Source organism: Arachis stenosperma, chromosome 8 (assembly GCF_014773155.1).
Source record: "Arachis stenosperma cultivar V10309 chromosome 8, arast.V10309.gnm1.PFL2, whole genome shotgun sequence".
In the NCBI taxonomy this organism is placed as follows: Eukaryota; Viridiplantae; Streptophyta; class Magnoliopsida; order Fabales; family Fabaceae; genus Arachis; species Arachis stenosperma.
The window spans coordinates 18,159,128-18,182,915 of NC_080384.1; the positions used below are offsets into that span (position 1 = coordinate 18,159,128).

The 23,788-nt window shown below is 30.9% G+C and overlaps 1 protein-coding gene across 1 annotated transcript; it reads right to left on the reverse strand.

The window, feature by feature from the left end:
- Positions 1-1,274: 1,274 nt before the first annotated feature.
- LOC130945118 (uncharacterized) lies at positions 1,275-22,120 on the reverse strand. Its single transcript, XM_057873802.1, has 16 exons — positions 21,925-22,120; positions 21,824-21,852; positions 21,563-21,684; positions 21,394-21,453; positions 20,969-21,088; positions 15,474-15,593; positions 14,590-14,731; positions 13,712-13,888; positions 13,199-13,354; positions 12,831-12,937; positions 12,023-12,113; positions 4,264-4,405; positions 3,925-4,081; positions 3,061-3,177; positions 2,263-2,385; positions 1,275-1,405 (listed from the first exon to the last, which is right to left on the reverse strand). Exons 1-15 carry the CDS (start codon positions 21,983-21,985, stop codon positions 2,325-2,327), a joined length of 1,662 nt encoding a protein of 553 aa, XP_057729785.1. The 5' UTR covers positions 21,986-22,120; the 3' UTR covers positions 1,275-1,405; positions 2,263-2,324.
- Between the last annotated feature and the right edge of the window lie 1,668 nt (positions 22,121-23,788).

Genomic DNA, 23,788 nt, shown 5'->3' on the forward strand with positions numbered 1-23,788 from the left:
GCAAAAAAAGGCAGAGTGCACAAAATTAAAAGAAAAAGCCATAGATGTCCTTAGAGGTCCTTTGTACATCTGTGTTGTGTTTCATGATTCTGTGAGATCAGAATCCCTTTGCAAGTTAGATTAGCACTTTGCAGTTGAAAGTTTGGTGGGTTACCAAGTCAAGTTTAGGATTGGGGCTAGATTCTGGACTTGTCCCGGATAGGAAGGGTAGTTCCTAAGGAGAATTGGTGTATGTAATCATGATTATAGTGAAATTCCATCATTATTGTGATGGAGACTGGATGTAGGCTGCATTGCACTTAGCAGCTGAACCAGGATACATCTTGGTGTGATTTTCTCTCTCTTCTACTCGATTTTAGTTTCTGCTGCATAGGAGACAAATCTAAAAAATATCTCTTGACTGGTTACGAGACAAAAAGAAAGTCTCTTGATCAGGCACAAGACAAAAACAAGAAATATCTTCTCAAGTTTTTTAAAAGAACAGCAAGTGTTATTAAGCAAAAAAGGGGCTAAGATTCAACCCCCCTTCTCTTAGCCACTTATAAACCATCATGTCTTGAAAATATGATTTTGTTGATCCTTTAGTGTTGAAAATCTAAGACATCATGTCTTGAAAATGGTGTGTTGACCTCTAATTGATTTTAAGAGATGCAAACAAAGTGGCAGATATCACGATAAAAATTGCGATGAAGATTCATACTCATCAAGTAGAGCTTCAGTTACCTTAAAAGAAGTTTAAAAGTAGCACTCAGCAAAATTGCCTTACTTCTTAAAGTAGTTTCTTGTTCTTTATTTTTTTTTCTTTCTTATTTATTTTTTTTGTTACTTTCTAGTTAAAAAAAATACGTTTACATAATTTCACCTAAATCAAATTAGTTTTTATTGTCACGTCAAAAATAATAATGGTAAAGTTAGAAATAAGATAGTAGCATTCCATAACTTAAAGCAGCAATTACGGTACACGATGATTTTCCTTTCTATGATTTCTTGAAGAGAACTCAGAATTTTAGTTGAGCAATCAAATCTCATAGACTCATAAAGAATCGTCTTTTTTTTTTTTAAATTTTCATTCATATTTGATAAATAAAGAAATAATCTATATCAGATTTTTTTTCTATGAATATTCTTAATTTGGAAGAATATTTAATTTTGGTGTGAAATTTGTGTGATGGGGTGGTGCTTCTAGACGAATATAATCATACAAAATTCCTTGAAAGGGACTTGTATTATTGGGTTGTGAAAAAAAGATTGAATTATTTCCCTGTGCAAGAAGAGTGCCTTTTATATCAACGTTGAAAAGCCAATAGAACCCATGAATTCCATGTCTAGCTATGGTGTTTTCTGATCCAATAACTCCACTTGTAAATAATGGTGGATTTGCTTCTGATGAATTCTTCACCCGAATCTAGCTCATTACATAAAAGCAAAAAAAAAAAAATAATAAAAATAAATAAATAATAAATAAATAAAATAAAATAAATAATAATATATAATCCAAAAGTACTTAATAAGTATTAATTCAATATGTTCATTACACATCATTAAGCATGCATAGTTATTATTTTAACCGGATCCAACTTGGTTACTATAATTTTGTTTTGATTTAATTATTTTGTAAATCTCTATAATTTTTCTAAATTTTTAATTAAATTTCTATATTTTTTAATTAAATTTTTACACTGATTTTAATTTTGTAATTAGGCCATTTTCATGTTAAAAATTTTAAAATTAACATAATATTTTTCTCAAAATATGTGATCAAAGATCTAATTAGGTTTTTAATTATGAATACCTTCAATTTGCAAAGAAATATTCAGTTAATTCTAACATATTTTACACTAAAAATGACTTAATTATAAAATTAAAAGTAATGTAAAGATTCAAATAAAAAATATATAAAAATCTAATTACAAATTTGATAAAACTACATAGTTAACAAAATAATCAATCTTTTTGTTTTATGTAATTGTGTTAACTTTTACACAAATAATTGATCACATGTTATTATTGTTTATAAATTAAAATTTTTTTCGTTATAAACGTTATTAGCCTTAAATAATTTTATTTACAAATTTAAATTAGTAAGTAGGGTTATATGATTAATTTTATGTTTGATATACAAGACTTCTAAAATTGTAATGAATACATCAATTAAACAAACTGAAGCATATTTTTGTTTTATTCATTATTACTTACCTAACATGTTAATATAAATTAGATATCCATATTTTAATATGAATGAAAAGTTGAAAACTTATATACCTGTAACTCGGCATAATGTACAGAGGCCAGAGCCACTCGCAATTTGTAAGTTCCATTGGCATTCACATTTTCCAAATTGAAATTAATTTGCCAAGTGGTTGCTTGGTATGTCTTATTTCCCTTCTTCCTAACAAATATCAAAATAATTGTTAACGAAAATTTTGATAAAATTATAATTTAATAATTAAAAAATTATTAAAAAAGATTTTTAAAAAAATTAATTATTATTTTTTTTAAAATATTTTAATAAAAATATAATTTAATTAATAAAAAAATAATTTATTAAAAGATATTTTAATAAATAAAATTTAATAATAAAAAAATAAATTTTTTGTTAAAGAATATTTTTATAAAAAATAATTTATTTTTTTTAAAAATAGATAAAATTAGTCTTAGTTAACACAAAAAATTTAAAATAAATTAAAGAAGAGATTTTTTTAAAGTTATAAGAGAAGGAAATATATATTTTATAAATAGAAAAAAAGAGAATATTATTTTAGGTTTTTAGTATTTCTGAAGAGAGGAGAGTAGAATTTTTTCTAATTATAATTATAAATGAGACTATAATCACATGAAACTAATTTCAAAATAAAATCTTATCCTCAAATTGACATTAAAATACATAAAAAATATTAAAAAAATATTATTATATTTTTAAAATGTGGATCAGAACACAAGTTGGTTAAATCTTAACAATAATTATAAATGAGAATATAATCACATGAAACATATTTGAAAATAAAATCTTATCCTCAAATTGAGATTGGCAAAATAAAAGACATGAAAAATAAAACAAACCTGTTAACCTGAGCAAAGAACCAATCCTTTGTATAGTCACTTGTGCCAACATTGTATACTAAGTCTTCTTTTGGATACAAATCAGCATATCTCTCCCACAACCCATATTGCCTATACCTGCTACCCAATCAATTATTAGAATTTCATGTTAATCAATTTCGGGGTGGAGTTAGATGAAATATTAGAGGGGGCCAAAAATATTTATACAATAAAATAAAATTAAAATAAAATTTTAAGGGAGGCTAAACTGAAATTTACATATAATTTACATGTAAAAAATTAAAATTAGGGGAGCCTTTATCCCCCTTTCTATGTATATAGCTCCGCCCTTGATCAACTTGTTTACACATTTTTTAAATTCAAATGTAGATATAATAAAAGAGTTTAATTTTAATACACTGATAGTATAAAGTATTTTATATAGTCGTTCAATCACATCTGTTTTTTTAAATGACTATTCACCGATCGACATAAAAGATAATTATTTTTGACAATATATTATTATTAAATGTATATATAAAATTATTTTTGTATTGACAGTGTATTAAAAATTAAATATTTAATAAATTAGTAAAAATTGAGTAGAGTGAGTTTATAGTTTATCGAACCTAGTAGTGATAAAATACAAATTAAAAAAAAAAACTTTTTTTAGATGTACAATTTTTTTTTCTAATTGTCACTATTAAAAGTTTAGTATATTCTATGAATTTTAAAAGGATGGATAAAAAACAAAAAGTAAAATATACTAATTACATTATTTGTCTAAAAAAGTACTAGTAATAAATTTTAAAGGTTATACAGAGGGATTATACTATTATATTGCATGCCAATTGTGAGAAATTAAAGAAGAATATATGAACAAACCTATCTGTATGGTTGACATAAATTCTGTTAATGTATTTGGGGTTAGGATCAGGAACATAGAACTCAGCAGCAGAACGATCAGGTATACCTATTTCCCACAAAGTAGCACCTTCTCTTGGTGCCTCATAAACAATTTCACCCACATTAACTTCACTCCCTGACAAAATAATAAAACATATTTAATATTAAAATATTTTTTAAGACTTACTTTTTTTAAGGACTTTAAAAATCAATCACAATAAATTTTGGAAAACTTTTTTTGTATTTTTTATTTATTTAAGAAGTTATAAATTAATTACAAAAGCTTTCAAAAGCCTAAAGTAATAATTTGTTTATTACCTGAAGTTATGTTAATGATTTTATCATATTTATAGTCACCAATGTATCCTTTGACCCAGGAGTAGAGATTATATTCCCCAGGGAGTATGTTAGTAATTGAGAAATAGCCTTTATCATCAGTAATGGTCCAAAATTGATAACCCTGTCAAGAAATTAGATTAAAAGAAAGTTAGTTTCTACATAATTGATAATTTAAATAAAATAGTATATTTAAAAGGTTTAATTATTTATGTTAGTCCTTGTAGTTTTATTAAATTTGCAATTAGATTTTTATAAATATTTTGGAGTCTCGTTAGGAACAGACTTGAGATTAGTCAAGACTTGAAAGTCAATAATAAATAAAACGGAGAAGTTTAGTTTATAAAAAGCTAAGCTACTTAATAAAATTAGTAAGTTGGTGATCATTAAAATAGTATTAAATAGTCTATCGATATATTATTTGATTTTATATAAAATATCAAAGACTATTACTGAAAAAATAATTTCAATATAGAGAACTTTTTTATGGAGTAAAGAAGATTGGAGGAATGGTATAACATTGGTAAGATAGAAAGTGGTGCAAGCTCCTAAAATGTTAGGTGGAGTCTGAGACGCAATGATTCATAACACAATATTTCTATTTAAGTGGTAGTGGCAGTTTATAAAGGAGTGTCTGTTGTGAAAAAAGGTGATATGTTCCAGTAATAATATAAATCTTAATGAGCTGTTATCATTTCAAGAATTACCTACTAGAAGGAGTCCATAGAAGAATATCTGTCAACTACAATTTAGGAAGCAATATGTAAAAGATAAGATGGTTACTGGTTTGTTTATGAAGGTTGGTGATGGAAGAAGAACTCGATTCTTGGAGGATGTTTGGTTACTTTGTGGTTCATTAAAAGATCAGTTTCCAAATTTTTTTTTATAGGAGATTGTAAATTTTGGAATGGATTAGAGAGAGTTTGAAACTTCTAATGAAGGCGAGAGCTTTTTGAAACTTGTGAATCAATTACATGATATTTTGAGGCCAGTTAAGCTAGCAAATGACAGAGAGGATAGAATTATATGAAAGTTTGATAGACAAGGAGTATTTTTTACAAACTCATTTGTGCAGGTGTTATAGGCAAAAACGCTTCCGGAGAACGTAACAAGTTACAGTTTTACTAGGTCTATTTGAAAAGGGTTAGTTCCACCAAGAGTATAGTTGTTTATTTAGTTTGTTTTCATAAGCAGGGTGAATACGAAGGAAAGGTTGAGTCGGGTCGAAATTGTTAATTAGAAAGATAATGTATGGGTATTATGTAACAAGGATGTTGAATATATTCATCACTTGTTTTTTGGCCGTGAATTTACTTGGCAGGTATGGTGTGCATAAATATCGAATTTTGGCAAACAATGGTCTTTTTCGGAAACGTTGAAGGAATATTTTTAAAGATGGACAGAAGTAACAAATAGAAAGAAAGAGCGCAACAATGTGTTTCTTTGCGATCATCTGAATGGAAAGGAGTAGAAGGATGTTCCAGAATGAAGGAAAATGTGTTCATGAAATCATTAATATATGTTTTCTTAGCTACAAGGAGTGGAGGAGTGTGGATCTCTTTTGTTGAAGATAATGACAAAAATAACAATGGGATAAAATTTGGTGGTGTTATTATTTTTTATTTTTTGTGAAAGGGAGTATCTATTAAAATTAGAGATGACCCGTAATATCCAAAAAGACCAAATTAGTTACAACTGATGGAGATTCTTCCACCCAAATTATATTTGGTGCGGATAGAGCTAATCTTGCTAAGTTATTTGCAATTCAATTACCATCTCTCCTAATATGAGAGATTTGTCTACTTCTGAACTTATACAAAAGTCTTTTGTAGTTTGACACTATAAGCCCAAGATTGCTTAAGAAGGGGGTGTCTTTCTCTATAGCCCTGATTACGTTTATGCTATCCCCTTTCACCAAAAAGTAGAAAAAAAACAGCCTTCCAAAGCCAGATTCAAACCCAAAAAACATGCCATTACTTTTGCCTCCTCTATCAAATAGGTAGTTGAAATATCTAACATGGCTGCCAACATAATAACTCCTTCATGGTTCCTAATAACTGCTCCTACTCTAATCTTTTCCTCTTCTGTGCAAGATGCATCGAAATTGGGCTTGTAGAGATTCGGCGGTGGTGTCTCCCAAGATGACACACTATTGCTACCTGGAGGTGGCTCTGTGGATGTCGTGGCAGAGGCTTCTCTGAGCCTGGTAAACTCCCGAAATTTAGATGATGCCATATCAATGATCTCCTTCATGCCCATTAATTTGTCTTTAAAAGTTAATTTGTTCCTTTCCCACCATAATCCATGGAGGCACTCCAGGAAGAGACCCCTGAATTCTTTATGAATTCTCCCTAACATCTTTTCAATCCACCTTTCTATTGATTGTTCTATTTTTTGATCTGTTCTCAGGTTGGAAGGCGATAAAAATCAAAATCTTTGTGTCTAAGGACAGTCTCTGAATAGGTGAATATCTATCTTTTCTTCCTTCCAGCATTTGAAACAAAGGTTTATGTCTTTGATTCCTCTTTTTTTCAAGTTGGATTTTGTGGGTAAAGCATGTGAGATTAATCTCCAAACAAAATTTAAAGTCCTTTGCCTTTCTTTGGTTTTCCAAAGTTGTTTTCAAGAAAAGTTCAGATGTTGGTTTGGATTGCTTCCTTATGCTGAATTTTCGGGTTGGGACCTAATGAGATGGTATACCTTTTTAACCTCAAACTTTCTTATTCTAGAATATTTTCAATAGTAGCAATATTCTTGTTGGTTAATGTCAAGAAGTATTTTTAGAATTTGTTCGTCCTCAAATTGTAAGAAAATCTGTTTAATTATCTCATCCTTCCATATTAATGAGTCTTGATCGATGAGGTTTTTCACTGTGGCTTCCTGATCAAAATTAGAGCAAGGACTTCAGATTTTGAAACCATTTTGATGAGAAAGCCATGGGCCGGGTCACTCCAAATTCTTGTTCTGCCCGAACCAATTCTTCTCAACCCTCCTAAATCAAGAACCCACTTAGCAGACCAAATGCTCCTCCAAGTATAGCTAACATATACCCAATTTCAGACTTCAGAACATTTCTTCTGTTAAAATATTTATCCTTTAAGGTCCTTGCAGCTAGAGAGTCGGAATTCTTGATGAGTCTCCAACCTTTCTTGGCTAAGAGCGCTTGGTTGAAAGCTTCAAAACTTCTAAGTCCTATTCCCCCTTCCTCCTTAGATGCACATAGGTTTGACAACTTTATCCGATGAATCTTTCTCTCTCCGTTTTTGCTCCCTCAGTAGAATTTGCTAATGAGGCTTTCGATATGTTGGCAAAGACTCTTGAAAAGTTGAAAACACCCCATAATGTATGAGGGTATGGCTTGGGCAATAGATTTGATGAGCACTTCTTTTTCCACTCTAGAGAGACACTTTTCCTTCCATCCTTTTAACGTCTTCCAAACTCAATCTTGCACAAAATAAAAAATTTGGTTCTTTAACCTACCCACAAAGGTTGAAATTCCCAAATATTTTGAGTGATTCTCCACTGACTTTATCTCTAACCATTCTTGTATAAGCTTTTGTCTGAAAGGAGGCACATTTCGGCTAAAGGAGGGTTTGAATTTCTCCAAGTTAACTCTTTGTCTGAAAGCCATTTGGTAGGATTGAAGGATGTTCTTGATCTCTGTTATGTCTTGGTTTGATGCTCTCGCAAAAATTATGCTACCGCAAAGAAAAGGTGAGAGATCTCTGGGACTTGTCTTGCAATCTTGATACCTCGAATATCCTTTCTTTCTTGAGCTTTTATAAGCAGTTCCAAAAATACTTCAGTACTAAGGATAAACAGATAAGAGGATAGCAGGTCCCCCGACCCTATCTAATACCCTAGATGGGGTGAACTGCTTAGATAGTGTCCCGTTTATGAGAATTGAAAAAGAAACTGAGTTGATGCATCTTTCAATTAGTTCTGTCCACCAATCTGGGAAGCCCATGGCCCTGAGAACTTCTATCAAAAAATTTCATTTAAGTCGATCATAGGCTTTTGTCATGTTCAGTTTTAATTCCACATAACTTTTGCTGTCCGTTTTCTTCTTCCTCATGAAATAGAAAATATCAAAAGTAATCAGCCCATTGTCAGTGATCAGCCTCCCGGGAACAAAAGCACTTTGAAAACCGTCCACAATTTTAGGTAGGATTAGCTTTAGTCTATTGGCTATAGTCTTCGTTGCTATCTTGAAAATGACATTGCCTAAGGAGATTGGCCTGAATTCTCTTGTGTGCTTCAAATTCTTTGTCTTGGGAATTAGGCATATTTGAGTCTTGTTTAGTTCTGTTAGGTCACCTCCTTCGTTAATATAATTTAGCACCCAATTAGTTTTATCTTTTCCAACTACATCCCACCTTTTTTGGTAGAACAGAGCTGGTAATTCATCCGGACCCAGGGCCTTTGATGGGTGCATCTGGTTTAATGCTCTTTTGACCTCTTCTTTTGTGAATTTTTTATCTAGCGCATTAAACACCTCTTGTGATATTCTCTCCCTCACTACATCAGCCATCTATTCCACATTTTCTGTGCTCTCTGCCCTGAGAAGATTTTTGTAGAAGTCAACCATGATTTCTTTCATCTTTTCCTCCTTTTCAAAATCAATTCTAGCCTCATCGGCGATTCTTTCAATCTGATTTCTCTTTCCTCTTTGGGCTACGTTTTGATGGAAAAACTTGGTATTTTTATCACCGGACTTTAGCCAAGTAGCCCGGGATCTTTGTGCCCACCAAACTTCTTGGTGCAGAAGGTCATCTAAATTAGCTTGAATCTCCTTTACTTCTTTCATTGTGTCCTCGGTTTGAGTGAGAGCTGTTAGCGAATCTAGTCTTCTTTATTTCTCATTTATTTTCTTTGGAATTATCCCAAAACTTGCCTTCCCCCATTCGGTTAGGACTCTTCCACAATTCTCTATTCTTCCATTGATCTGATTTGAGTTGCTATTCCATGCTCTTTTCACCACATCTTTGCATTCCGGATTCCCTAGCCACACCTCTTTAAACTTGAACAGTTTGAGCCTTTTTCTTCTCTTTAATGTCTCTCCTTCTACATCAATGAGAATGGGACAGTAATCAGATTGGTATCTTTGAAGATGTTGTACTACCACTTCTAGGAAGGCTTCTTTCCAGTCTATAGATGCCACTGTCCTGTCCAGTCTTTCCTGAATGCTTGCAACTCCTATTTGGTTGTTCAACCATGTAAAAGCGTGTCCTACAAAACCCAAATTAAGTAATTAGTTGATCTGCAAAGTCTCTTGAAATCCTTTTACCTGAGTGTAAGTGACTGGTAAACCTCCTTACTTCTCCTTTTGTTCAAGAACTTGATTGAAATCACCAAAGACAAGCCATGGCATGTTTCGGGCTTGTCCAAGGATGTTCAAAAGATTTCATGATTCATGTTTATTTGTTGTTTCTGGATTGCCATAGAATCCCGTAACTCTCCAAATATGCTCACTCTCTTCTGCTTTAACCTCCATGTCTATGTGATTTAGGGACATGGAAGAAAATTAATCTGAATAGAATTGTCCCGCAGAACTGCAAGGCCCCCTGCTCTACTTCTATTTTTCCTGGAACAGTCAACTTCTGCAATGTTCATCATTCCTCCTCTGTTTCTTATCCTATTTAATTCATCTACTTTTCTCCTAGTCTCCATTAGGAACACCAGGTTGGGAGCTTGTTGTTTTAAGAGCTTGTTTAAGGCTCTCACTGTCTATGGGTTCTCAAGTCCATGGCAGTTTCAACTTATAAGTTTCATTGGTTTAGGCAGGGCTGCTACCTTGCAACCTCTGCCTCTACTCCATTTTATTCTCTTTTTTGTTTTTTTTTTTGTTGGGGCCTTCCTCTTCATCAGACTTCATGAAATCTTTCTCTTCATTTCTTCTTTTCTTTGATTCAGTTTCTAGCTTTGCTTGAATTATGGGTTTGGCTTGGTTTGTTCTTGCGAGTCTCTTCCATCTTTTTTTACTGTCTACTTGGGCAACCTCTTTATTTTCTCTTTTCTTTCTTTTGTCATTTGTGTTCTTTTCACTTTCTGTTTTCTCCTTTACAATCTCTTTTTGTTTTATTGCTCTGTCAACCTGCCTAACTTTTTTTGCATTTTTGCTTTCTTCTTGCACCTTTTCTTGCTTTTCTGCTTTTTTCTTCGTCTCTTTCCTGGTTACTTCAGCTTCTTTTTCTTCTGATGGATTCTTTATCTCTTTCACTGTTAGGTTGGCCATTTGCTCCTGCACACTCCCTTTCTCTATCTGTGTTTTTTTTTTCTATTTGGACATTGTTCCTTCCTGGTGCCATTTGTTTTTGTTCCTTTTGCTCTATTTTGGTTCTTGTAATTTCAGCTCTGATCTAGGGACCCAACCCTTTGTCTTTGAGCTGTTGTCCACTTCTTCTGCATTCTTGCAGGATGCTTCATCGTATCCTATTCTTCAATAAAAATAGCAGCAAGTGGGTAATCTTTCATATTTGAAGTCCATCCATGTCTGACTATCTTGTTTTCTCCCCATCTGTATGCCCTTCTTGATAGGTTCCGTTAGTTTTATCCATATTGTCGCTTTGATAAAAGTTTCTTTGCCAAGGCCGGCTATAAATAACTCGCAGTCAATGACATCTCCTACTCGAGCGGCTATCTTCCTTCCCAAAACTGTGGTCTTGCAGTGTTTTGGCATATTCCAAATCTAAAGTTTGATCTGTACTTTTGAAAAATTCATATCTGCTGGATTGGTTCTTCTTTCTCACTTTCTGGTCAGTAGCCATGAGTTCTTGAAAGTCCAAGGTTTTCCTTTTAGCACTCTCTTCATGTCAGCTTCCTTTTGAAAGAAGAATTGGTACAGTTTTGGCTTGATTTCTTCCATTCTAAAACCTTTTGATTTTTTTCAGATGTTGTACATAGCAGTCTGCACCCATATTGGGTTGATGGACTTTTCTGTGATTAGCTTTTCTATCATACTGTGTTTGCATTTTTCTATACCCTCCTCTACATCTTCATCTTCAGGTGTGTCTTCTGTGTGTATTGTATTTTCCTTTTCATATTCGATTGCTAATGTTTCTATTGTCAGGACTTGGCCGTGGAGATCAACACGAAGGCGATTAATCACGATTTGTGGGGGCAAACGGCATTATTCACTACACTACTTGAAGCTGTCGGGTGTTACCCTAGCAGAACTTACAAGAAAAGAGGATGTCTCTAAGGCATGTTAATTTACTTTCTTTTTTTCTTTTTAATAATATCCTGTTTGTGACAATTTGGTGTTGTTATGTTATTTGATTGTTTGGTTGTTGCTTTATGTGTTTGTTCTGTTTTCGCTTTATTTTATTGTGTTGAACTCCTTTGTTTCAATTTTTTTTCTTTTAATTGGATTTTTACACTGTTTTTAGTTTTTTAATTAGGTCCTTCTTAGTATAAAATATTATAGTTAAATAAATATTTTTCTACAAATTAAATGTATCTATAATTAAGAACCTATTTTAATGTTTGGCAACATATTTTTTAAAAAAAATATTCTGTTAATTTAACATTTTTGACATGAAAAGAACTTAATTATAAACTTAAACACAGTGTACAAATTTAATTAAAAATATAGATATTTAATTATAAATTTAGTAAAACTATAAAGGCTAATAGAATAATTAAACTTATTTGAAATAAAATCAAATCATGTAATACACTACTTTATTTAAATTGATGATTACTTTTAAAGAGAAAAAATAAATGCAAATAAGTTGGTTACCTTGGATTCCCTTTGCCAAGAGCCAGGCTCTCCTGGAGAAGCTAATCCCACAGAAGCACTGCTAACTGGGATGAATGCATCACTCATGTACCTTTGCATTTTTAATTATACATCAATACACCCAAAATTAAGCTTTATAAAGTTCCATTTCCAATAACAATTATGTTCTTTGTACTTTAATTTCTTTTTTTTTTTTTTGTATTTTAGTCAAAATACTTTCTATTATCTGATATAATTTGAGATTAATTCGCGTGAATTCATTATCGGATATAAGAAAAACGTGGAATTTTTAATTCCTAACATGTAAAATTCATTGAATTTGAAAAGGATATCAATAAATACCTGATCCGTTCTTAGTTAGTAAATATTGGACAATTACAATTAAAATATACCTTTTTTAAATTTTTTAATTTTTCACGCTATTTTTTAATTTAATAGGTTAAGAATTTATTTGTTGCGGATTTAAATTTCATTTAATAAGTTATTGCAAATCAATAGTTATTATACGTGCAGAAATTAAATTTTCAATATTTACTTGACTAGATAAATAAGTTAACTATTTGACTAATTAAAATTAATTTTTTTTAAATTATCACATGAGTTCAGCAAAAAGAAGAGGTAATATTGAATAAGATTTGAATTCTCTAAATTTTAAATTTTTATTTTAAAAAATAAAATATGATATTTTACTATTTATTTTATAAGTAAAATAAAAAATAAAAAAAGCATTCGATAATAAAAAATTATATTTTAGTTTTTAAAATAAAAATCTAAAATTTAAACGATCCAAATTTCAATAAATGAGTACCTGTCACGGACAAGCAATCTTCCTTCAACTTGACCCCTTTGCCCAGCTTTCACAAAATCCTCTGAAGCTGGAAACTTATAGGGCCAGCTTTCAATTTCATTCACCATCTGAACATTATTATTTTGTTTTGATTTTTCAGTTTTTTCTTATATAGAGTAAAATAAAACAAGAGTAATCGCTTCAATGTTTTTGAAAAAAAAAATAGATTTTATAGGATATTGAAAACATTTTATTCTTCTTTAGTCACTTATCCTATTTTTTGAAAACATTTTTAATATCTTTTTCACTCAACAATCTATAAATCTAACATAAAATAGTTTTCCTAGAAATTATTTTTTTAGAAATGTATGAATTTTTCAAAAATCTACCTGTTGTCTGGCGTCGTCCCAGAGCCCGGTTGGGCTTTCTCCATTAGAGAGTGAATTAAGATATATAAATATGGGCCCATATACTTTCTTCCAGGCTTCATTGGGCCCAAACCTCATTATCAGATCTACCCCGGAATAGTGTGTGCTATGAAATACCTACAAATAGTATAAAATTTGAAATATTATATCAACTCATATTCTATCCATTCTTCAACGAAACATGAATCAAATAATTTAAGCAGAATTTTACATTTTATTCTCGTATGTATACATAATATATTTGTAGGATCAAACGTAAATAATACTCCAATGTAACAAAGATTTATATAATAAAAATTATAAATTCAATTAAAAATAAACTCATTTTTTTCAATTTTTGTAATGTATTTTTCAGTTCGATAGATTAATAAATTCAATAGAAAATAAATAATACTCGATCAATCTAAGTTAGTTATTCATTTTTTTTTGCTTTACATGATCTTTTTCGTAGTGTGGTAAGATGAGAGAGCTTACGGATAAAGAAGTGGGGCCGACGTGAGAAGCGAGATATTGTTTGAGGGGCCCGCCGGATCGGAACTCATTGCTTGGGGTGATGATCCAGAAGCCGGTGGATTTGGGTGGTTCCATGGATATCCAACCATGAACTTGGTTGTTTCTGCTCTCACATGAATATTGATACTTGTCATCCACCTAAGTTCAACCAGCAAAATTTAAATAAATAAATAAATAAATAAATAAAACAAAGCATTAGGTCCACAACCAAAAAAAAAATTTTTCACTCAATAAAAGTGAAAATGTGATTAAAAAAGGATCTGTTTAAAAAATTTTAAAAATTATTTTCTTTGAGCTTTTTAATTTATAAAAAAAAGTAGTATTAATGTTTGTTATAATTTTTAAAATTAAATTATAACTTTTTAAACAATTATTTAAGTGTTTATAAAAAAACTAAAAAAAAAACTTCTTTCGTAATAAATTTTTTTTATTACAATTCGTTTAAAATACGTACTTTTAGAACTAAAAAAATTAAATATAAAATAATTTATTATTTTTTTAATATAAATATTTTTTATTTAAATTATTTTTAAAAAAAATTAATTAAACTGTTTATCTAAATTGAGTTTAAGTATAAAACACTAAAGTAAAGAATCCTTTTCATTTTATTAAGATAAATTACTTAATTTTGGAGCCCAAAGAGCCCTTAATAATAATAAAAAAAAAACCTAGGACACTGCAAATTAGTGGGGTAAGCATGTTTTAGAATTTAGTAATTTAAACAAAATAAAATTAAAATTTTTGAAATATAAATTAATCAATTAAAAACAAAAGAAATTACCAACACATAAAAAGAAGAAACCTTGAATTATTTGTTAAGAAATGAATATTATTATTACCTCTCCTTTGAATTGAGGCTCAATAGGATTGACAAGCAAGACAGCTTCAGGATAAGCAAGAACTTGGCCTCTTCCTTCTTCTCTATCATCAGGAAGAGGCATAAATCTCTGTCTGTCCCCTGCTACCACCATGTAATGGAACCTTACCAATTATCAAAATTATTAATTACAATATAAACGAGCCTTAATTAGCTTTTTTCTTATCATAAAAATATTTGTTCCCAAAACCTATCCTAGAATAAATAATTTCATAATCTGGTGTTAAACATTTAGATTTAATTTTTGTTATCCTAAAAAAATTTAAACAAAAAGACAAATAAAGGATAAAGTAAATTTATACAAAATTTGTACGCAAAACTAAAAAAATAGTGGCTTTTATGTGAAAAGACAACATTTATATACATCTTATTCATTTTTAAAAGGTTTAATTAATATGTTGATCTTTATAATTTTATTAAATTTGTAATTAAAATTTTATATTTTTTTAATTAAATTTTTATATTATTTTTAATTTTGTAATTAGGTCATTATTATTGTAAAAAATATTAGAGTTAATAAAATAATTCTTTACAAATTAAAAATATCCACAATTAAAAATCTAATTAAATTTTTGATCATATATTTTTTGAGAAAAATATTTCGTTAATTTTAATATTTTTAACACGAAAATAACTTAATTATAAAATTAAAAGTAGTGTAAAAATTTTATCAAAAAAAATATAAAAATTTAATTATAAATTTGATTAAATTATAAAAATAAAAAAATAATTAAATTTTTTAAAATAAATAATTTCATGTCATTTTTTGAATTTTTTTATTTGATTGCTGATTCATAAATTAAATTCATAAATTAATAAAGTTTTGAGAGTGTGACGTTGACGTACTTGTCCTTTCTAAGCTTGAAAGCAATCCTTGTATTGGAGAGATTGAATCCTGGCCATTCATCCAAATGCTCGTATATTGCATAGGTATAGAACCCCGACGATCCACTAACCATTACAAACCTGTTTTATTTTGATTTGTTTTGTATAGACAATTTATGTATTATGGACCAATAATAATTAATATAAAAAGTTTATATAATTATTATATTTTAAAAATGTTCATTTTAATTTTAGTGTAAAGTCAGATATTTTCCAAAATATAATACCAGATTAAATCAAATATGAATTAGAAAGTATTCTTTGAAGATATCTATTATCTAACAACTAAAATATAGGCTGAACTACTTACTAATAAATGTTTACACGATCCAAAATTGTTTTAAATATTGCCGTAAAAAACAATAAAAAAGGAGTAATATCTCAAATTGATCTTTAATAATTTTTGTATTAAAAAAAGTCTTTCACAAAAAAAATTGAGAAATTAATTTTTTATTTTTTTAGAATATCAAATAAATTAGCCTCTAATAATATAAAAAGACAAATTAATCTCTAATATTTTAAGAAAGTGATAAATTAGTCTTTAATTTTTTTTTATAATCATCATGATTAAAATATATTAGGAGTTGTATAGAGGAGACCATTAGACACTTAGTGAGTTGACAAAGTTTGTTAAAATCACACACAAGATATGAATCACCATACTTACCATTATAAATACTTTACTCTCTATTATAACAAGTGTGATTAATATACTTCTTATAAAAGTAATATGATTTTATTTTCTCTTTGATTCACTTTACTCTTTTCTTCTCTTTCTCACCTCTGTTTTCTTTCAACGCTAAGTCTCTAATACATTTCTTGGTATCAGAGCATAGGTTCTGATCCATCGATCCTGTTAATCCAACTATAACTTCTGCAAATTCAAGTTTTTTTACTGTCTCAGTGAAATCGAGGATAGCAATTAACAATATTTCCTTTAAATTATATGACAACAACTCTATATTATGGAAGCACCAAGCTCTTGCATTTTTTAAATCAAATGGCCTCAAATATCATTTTAACATGAAGAAAATTTCTAAGAGACACGAGTCTGAAGGGATAAGCTCGCCGAAATTGAATAAAAAGAGTTCTTGCAGTGGGAGCATGATGATCAATTCCTAATGGCATGATCTTTACCTCAGTAGATCCGAACTTTACAAGCTTATTGGTGGAGTGTGAATTCACATACAAGATCTGGTCCAAATTAGATGAATATTTTTCAAAGAGATTAAAATCATAGGTGAAACAACTAAAAACGCAAGTAAAGGCTGTGAAATTCCAAAGTTCGGTGTCCGACTATATGGCGATCAAAAAAATTATCAATGCTCTCTCAACCCTATGAACACCTCTGCCCAATGAAGAGTTTGTTGATGTTGTGGCTCAAGGTTTAACCAAGGATTATAGCGCCTTTCTCACTAAAGCAGAGACAATCACCGAAAGTGAAGTAGAAGTGTTTCCGGTGAATCAAAATGAGCTAGTTTAGAGGTTCAAAAAGGTGAAATTAGGATCTACGCTGGTGCATCTATCTTAGTCTAGTGAAACTAAGCTAGATTCAAGTGAAAGGCAACAAGGTCAACAACAGCACCACGATTATCAACATTAAGGCTTTTAGGAATAGCAAGTCTATCAAGATCGAGGTCAAGGCTTCAGAGGAAGAATGAGACTCAGAGAATAATACAAATTTGCCAACACTTTTTATGTTCATACCTTGTCTGTTATCTGTCAATACCTGACCTGATCCCTCATAGTCTGAGCCTGTAATGAGATTGTTGCTATTGAAGGTCAGATGATGTGAGGAGCCAGTGTCCAGGTACCAAGCCTTATCGGTGAGAGGAGTGGTAGGTGGTGCAGCAGTTATGAGAGCCTTGGCCTGCTGGCCGTGTGATGAATGTGGTTGATGGAATGAGTGAGATGTAGATATAGGTGAATGAGACACAGAGCCATGTGGATTCAAATAGTCTTGATTGCACCTATGGAAGCACTCCCACACTGTGTGACCAACTCTCCCGCACAGCTAACACTTCTAGAGCAATAGAAATTGGATCGGCCTCCTCTAAAGCCACATCATTGGAACCTTTGACACTGAACTACAATTTTTTCAGAACTTTTGGTTGCGCATGTTTTCATCAACTCAGACATTACCAACCTCAAAATTTAGTTTCAAGCCCAAAAATGTCTTTTTCTTGGTTATTCATCCTTCTATAAGGTTATAGATGCATGGACAACTTCAGAAAAGTCTACATCTCTCGGTATGTGCCCTTTGATGAAACTGATTTTCTTTATAACTTTATGTTCCCTCATACCAACCACAAACTCTCCAGCTCAGTTCTGCATCTTCCCACCCTCACCACCATCTCTTCCATACCAGCTGCATCCCCGAGTACTCTACCTTCTCCACCTCCATATCCTACTCCTCCTGTCTGTGTATTTGACCCTTCACCCATCCCCAGGTCATCCAAGTTATTCTTTAGTATCTAGTGCCATTTCCACCCAATCCTAGGTTTCGGAGACTATTGACAATACTGATTATGCTGATACTTGTTCTTTACCTAGCAATACAAATTCTGTTCCTTGTATTTCTGTGTTTTTCTCAGATACTGCAAGGTTAGCTACTAAAGCTAGAGCTGCACCAGCCATGGATCCTGGCCGCATCCACCCTATGGAGACTAGGTTTAGAGCTGGTATTTTCAAGCCGAAAGTGCTAGCATCTCTGGTTCCAGAGCACTAGCCATGCCCCATTGGAAGGCGGCAGTGGATGAAGAGTATGCTGCTCTCATTTGCCACAAAACCTAGACGTTAGTTCCAACCACACCTGCTATTGCTGCATCAAGTGTAAGTGAGTTTTTCGGGTGAAATGTTAACCCAATGGTTGAGTACAAAATACAAAGCAAGACTCATCGCAAAAGGGTTCCATCAACAAGAGGGGCTAGACTATGATAAGGTTTTCAGTTCGGTGGCCAAGCCAGCCACTGTGCGGATTATCTTATCAGTTGCCATGACTTTTGGGTGAAAAATTCGGTAGTTTGACTTCAACAATACGTTTCTGAATAGGGATTTGTCTGAAATAGTTCACATGGTTCAACCTGACAGCTATGTGTTTGGTTCAAGCTTTGCAAACTTCTACGGCCTCAAGCAGGCTCCTATGGCTTGGTTCCTCAAGCTCAGTGAGGCTTTAAATAAGTTCGGTTTCTCCAGCACCATGTCAGACCCGTGCCTGTTTGTTCATCACTGCTCCAGCTCTACCATTTACCTACTCAGCTATGTTGACGACATTCTTGTAATAGGAAACAATCTCTCTGAAGTCAATACTCTTATAAAGCAACTTGATGCAGTTTTTACACTAAAAGATCTCAGTGAAATGAGTTCCTTTCTGGGGCTTGAGGTAGTAACAACCTCAAATCAGCGTATGATCTTGCGGTAGTCTAAATATATTAATGATCTTTTGAAACGAGCACACTTGGTTGATGTGAAACCAGTTGCAACCCATGATGAGTATCTTAAAGCTATCTGCAGCTAGAGACACTCCCTGCAAAATTCCTCTCTCTATCTCTCGGTTGTCGGGGGACTTCAGTATGTCACGATCACACGACTGGATATTACCTATGCAGTCAACAAAGTCTCGTAGTATATGCACTTGCCGTCTGAGCTGCAATGGAAGGCAATCAAACGCATTTTGCGATACTTGGTTGGTACATCTAAAATAGGGCTCCATATTCATAAAAATTTGGAGTTTTACATCATTGCCTTCTGTGACTCAGACTGGGTAGCGGATCTTGATGATCGAAGATCCACTACCAGATACTGTGTTTTCCTAGGCAATAATCTCACATGCTGGTCGAGTAGGAAGCAAGCTGCTGTCTCACACTCAAGTGCAAAAGCAGAATTTCGTACTTTAGCATAGGTAATGACTGAGTCCATTTGATTACAAAAGCTGCTATGTGAAATGCATCTTCCATCAGGTCCTATCCCATTCTTTTTTGTGATAATCGAAACATCGTACTGATGTCAATGAATTCCATCCTTCACCATAGGTCCAAACACTTTGAAATAGATCTGTACTTTTGTTCGTACTAGAATTGTCCAACAACAAGCTCATGTGGTTCATATACTTTCTCATGATCAAATGGCTGATGTGCTAACCAAGCCAGTGTCTTAGGCGCAGTTTCTCAGTTTCAGACCTAAGCTTTGGGTAGCCTCACCACCACCCTCTAGTTGAGGGAGAATGTTAAGAGTTGTATAGGTAAAGAAGTTAGACAGTTAGTAAACTGACAAAGTTTGTTAGAGTTACACACAAGACATAAACCACTATATTTATCATTATAAATACTCTGCTATCTATTGTAATAAGTGTGAATAATATACTTTTTATAAAAACAATATGATTCTATTTTTTCTTTGATTCACTTTACTCTTTCTTTCTCTTTCTCACATTTATTTTTTTTTTTTTTTACTCTAAGTCTCTAGTATTTTTTAAAATATTAAATTGTCTAAAATTTATTATTTATCATGGACTAACTTATCTAATATTTTATAAAATTAAGAGATTAATTCGTCAGTTTTTTATGTTAAAAACTAATTTATACTACAATAAGTGATTAAGAGTCAATGTAAAATGTAACTAAAAAATATTGAGACATGCATGCTATCTTATTCTTAACTATATATAAAGGGAATATGACATAGATTGGTGTCTAATTTTCTATTTTAAAATATATTTTATTATATATAATTCATAAAAAAAAAACTTTTTATTATATTAAATACTTGAATCCAACACCTTTTGACTAAGTTATAAACAATTCACCATCCCAATGAATTCTATTTTTACTATTATATATATATTTAATAAATAAAAAGTGAATCAACACACACATTAATGTTTTTTGATACACTTATGTATATAATAAAATTACTTATCAGAAAAAGCTTTTTGGGTTTAAACACTAAATTTTAGATTTTCTTTCTTTTTCTGTTAATCGTATCTTAAATTTTTTTTGGAAGCATAATAATTAAATTTTAAATATTTATTCATAAAAACTCTAATATTATGGATAAATCCATTTTTTTAAAATAAATAAAAATATATAAACGAATATATATTTAACATGAAAAATGCAATAATATAGGTTTAATTATTCTGTTAGTCCTTATAATTTCATAAAATTTTTAATTAAATCTGTATACTTTTTTTTAATTAATTTTCTGTACTAAATTTTTTTTCAATTATGTCTATCTTGATAGTAATTAGCTTAATTATATAAGGACTTAACTAAAAAAAATTGGTGCAGGAACTCAAATAAAAAAAAATGTAGAAACTGAATTGAAAAAAAAATTTGGTACAAAAATCCAATTAAAAAAAATATAAAGATCTAATTAAAAATTTTACGAAATTATAGGACCAACAAAGTAATTAAATCAATAATGTATATGCAAGATATAAAGTCGAATTAAAGAACCTTTTATCAATGTTGAGTGGGGGATACAATCCCTGAAGGGAAGAATTCCACATTCTTGTGAATGATAGCTCCACCTGGTCCTCATTTTCCACTATCACACTCATATTTGTAGCTTCCATCCTGCAGAAAACATTCTCAAAGTTTTACTTAATTACACATGACTTATTATATTTCTTAATAAATAGAGTTTAATTTTGATACACTGATAATATAAAATATTTTATACAGTCGTGTAATTATATTTGTTCTTTTGAATTACCATTCACGCAGTCAATATAAAATGTAATTATTTTTACTGATATAACATTATGTAATTGAATACACGTGTAAAATTATTTTACACGATCGTGCATTAAAATTAAATTAAAAAAATAATACAAAATATAAAATATAAAGCCGTGAATTGAATAATCTCACATTCTCACCTGTCAAATTCACCTTTTTTCCTCTTTGACTTACCTTCATCCCACACCATATCGAAGTACCTAAACACATTGATTCCAAGAAAAAATTAATTAATTTCTTATTTCTAAAGAAAAGAAGAATTGTTGTTGCACTTATCGAGTAACATTTGAAAACTATATTAATTGTTACCCTCGGTTAGATTCCTTGTTAAGAAGTTCAAGCAAATTGTCGATTCCATTATACCGAATCTCTGTAACAAATCCTTCAGGATTTGATATTGTGACCTCAACTATGCCATTATCCATAACCACCTGCGCCACTCCAAAAAAAATTAAATTTAAATTAGTGAAACAAATCAAATCATAATTAAGCTGAAAATAAATAAATAATTTTGAAAAAAATTAGGAAAGCGCAGAGAGAAGAAGACATTGATGAAAGGAGGTGGATTACATGTTTATCGTGAATGTCCAAGCGCACCCCTGAGGATCACACAAATTAGTCTCTTCAAATTCTGATGAAAAAGAGAAAGAAGAAGAAAAAAAGAGAGAAACCTGATGAATAGGTAAAAGAAAAGATGAAGAAGAGGAAGAGGAAGAAGAAGTAGTTGTTCATGGTTGTTGGTGGTTGAAAAACGTTGCTTTCTGGTTGTTCCTCGTTACCGTTGTTTTTGTCTTTGTATTTTCATTTTGTCTGTTGCTCTGAACTCTGAAGAAAAGCCATTTATGTCTTCTTCATTCACATGGCTATGGCTATGGCGGAAAAATATGGAAACTCCTCCTTTAAGGGTAAGCATTTTAGACATACCTGAATATATTATATTTATTGTTTTCCTTTTTGTGAAAATCTCATTAGATTTATGTCATTAGATAATATTTAAATAGTGAATTTAAAAAATAAATCAAATTAATTTTTTTTTACAGTACATAAAAATTAATTCAAGAAAATAAATATAAAAAACAAATATTTTTTACTTTTTAGATTCCTACTTATTTTCTTAATAATTACTATCAAGTATTAAGTTATTTTCTTTCAACTTATCTGTTAAAAGAATAATAATAATAATAATAATAATAATAATAATAATAATAATAATAATAATAATGGTATATAAGTAGATATAATTATTCGTAAATATTTGAATACATGGTATTAATAATTATTAGCCATAATAATTTATTTAACGGTGTTATTGGAAATTTTAATATTATTTTGATTAGACATGGACATTTATTCTAACATTTTAACTTTTTTTTTTTTTAGAGAAAGATAGATACACCGTAACATGCATATGAAACATTTGATTTAGTTTGACTCTATGTAATATGTACTAATTGATATTTAGGAAATGTTTTAGGTGGGAAAAGTATATTTAGATTTTTTGTGGTTTAGATAAAAAAAATTATAAAATAAAATAATAAATTACATAAATATTTTTATTTTTTTTTTTACATCTTTTAACAACCATCAGGGAGGGTGTCGCCGTCATTGTTCGTCGCGTCTGACCGTACCGTTGCTGCCGTTTCATCGTTGAGCTGTTGCCGTCGTCGCAAAGCCATGAAAGGGGAGAGAGAGAGAGATGCGTCCGAGAGAGAGCGCCAGAGGGAGCTGCTGCGAACTCACCATCGGGGAGTCTGTATCGCTGTCGCCTCGGCTGTTCCCACCGCCATTGGTCCCGTCGCACGCATTGTCTTTTAAAGAGCGCCACCGACCTCTCACCGCTGTTGGGTTGTCGTTGCCGTCGACTTCGCCGGAAGGAGAAGACACGCAAGGAAGAGGAGACGTCGAGGGAGAAGCAGGTTGCGTAGAGGAGGAAACTTACACTGCCGTCGAGCGGCTGGGGGTTGCGTCGCCACTCCTCTAGACACCGGAGTGCATCACTGACGTTGCCGTCCCTCTGCCGCTGCCAAAGCTTCTGGTCATCGAAAAATGGCTGAAAGGAAGAGGGGGACAAGGACAAATTTGACATTTTAAAATAGAGTAGTAATTTTTAAAAATATTTAAATATAAATATAATTATTATATTATTAATAAACATTTTAAATCTTAGCCATTGATTCAAAAATTCAATGACAATGATTTATAAAGAATCTTGGATCATAAAGGTCTTGAAAATACTTTTTCTATTGAAGAAAGTTTCTTGATATTTATCCTTTTTTCACAGTTGATTTTTATCATTCTAAAAACTAAACAAGTAAAAGATTAACGTTCTCCTATCCGTATCTCAAACTTATGAGTAATTACCTAAATTAGATCCAACTAATATTTCTTTCTGTTAGACATAACTGTTTTTCGTTTATTTTATTTTTACTATATATCAATTTTTATTATTATTAATTTAGCTTTGTGCATGTGGACGATAACACTAATATATTAATACACTCTTTTTATTAAAAACAAATAAGGTAAATAATGATG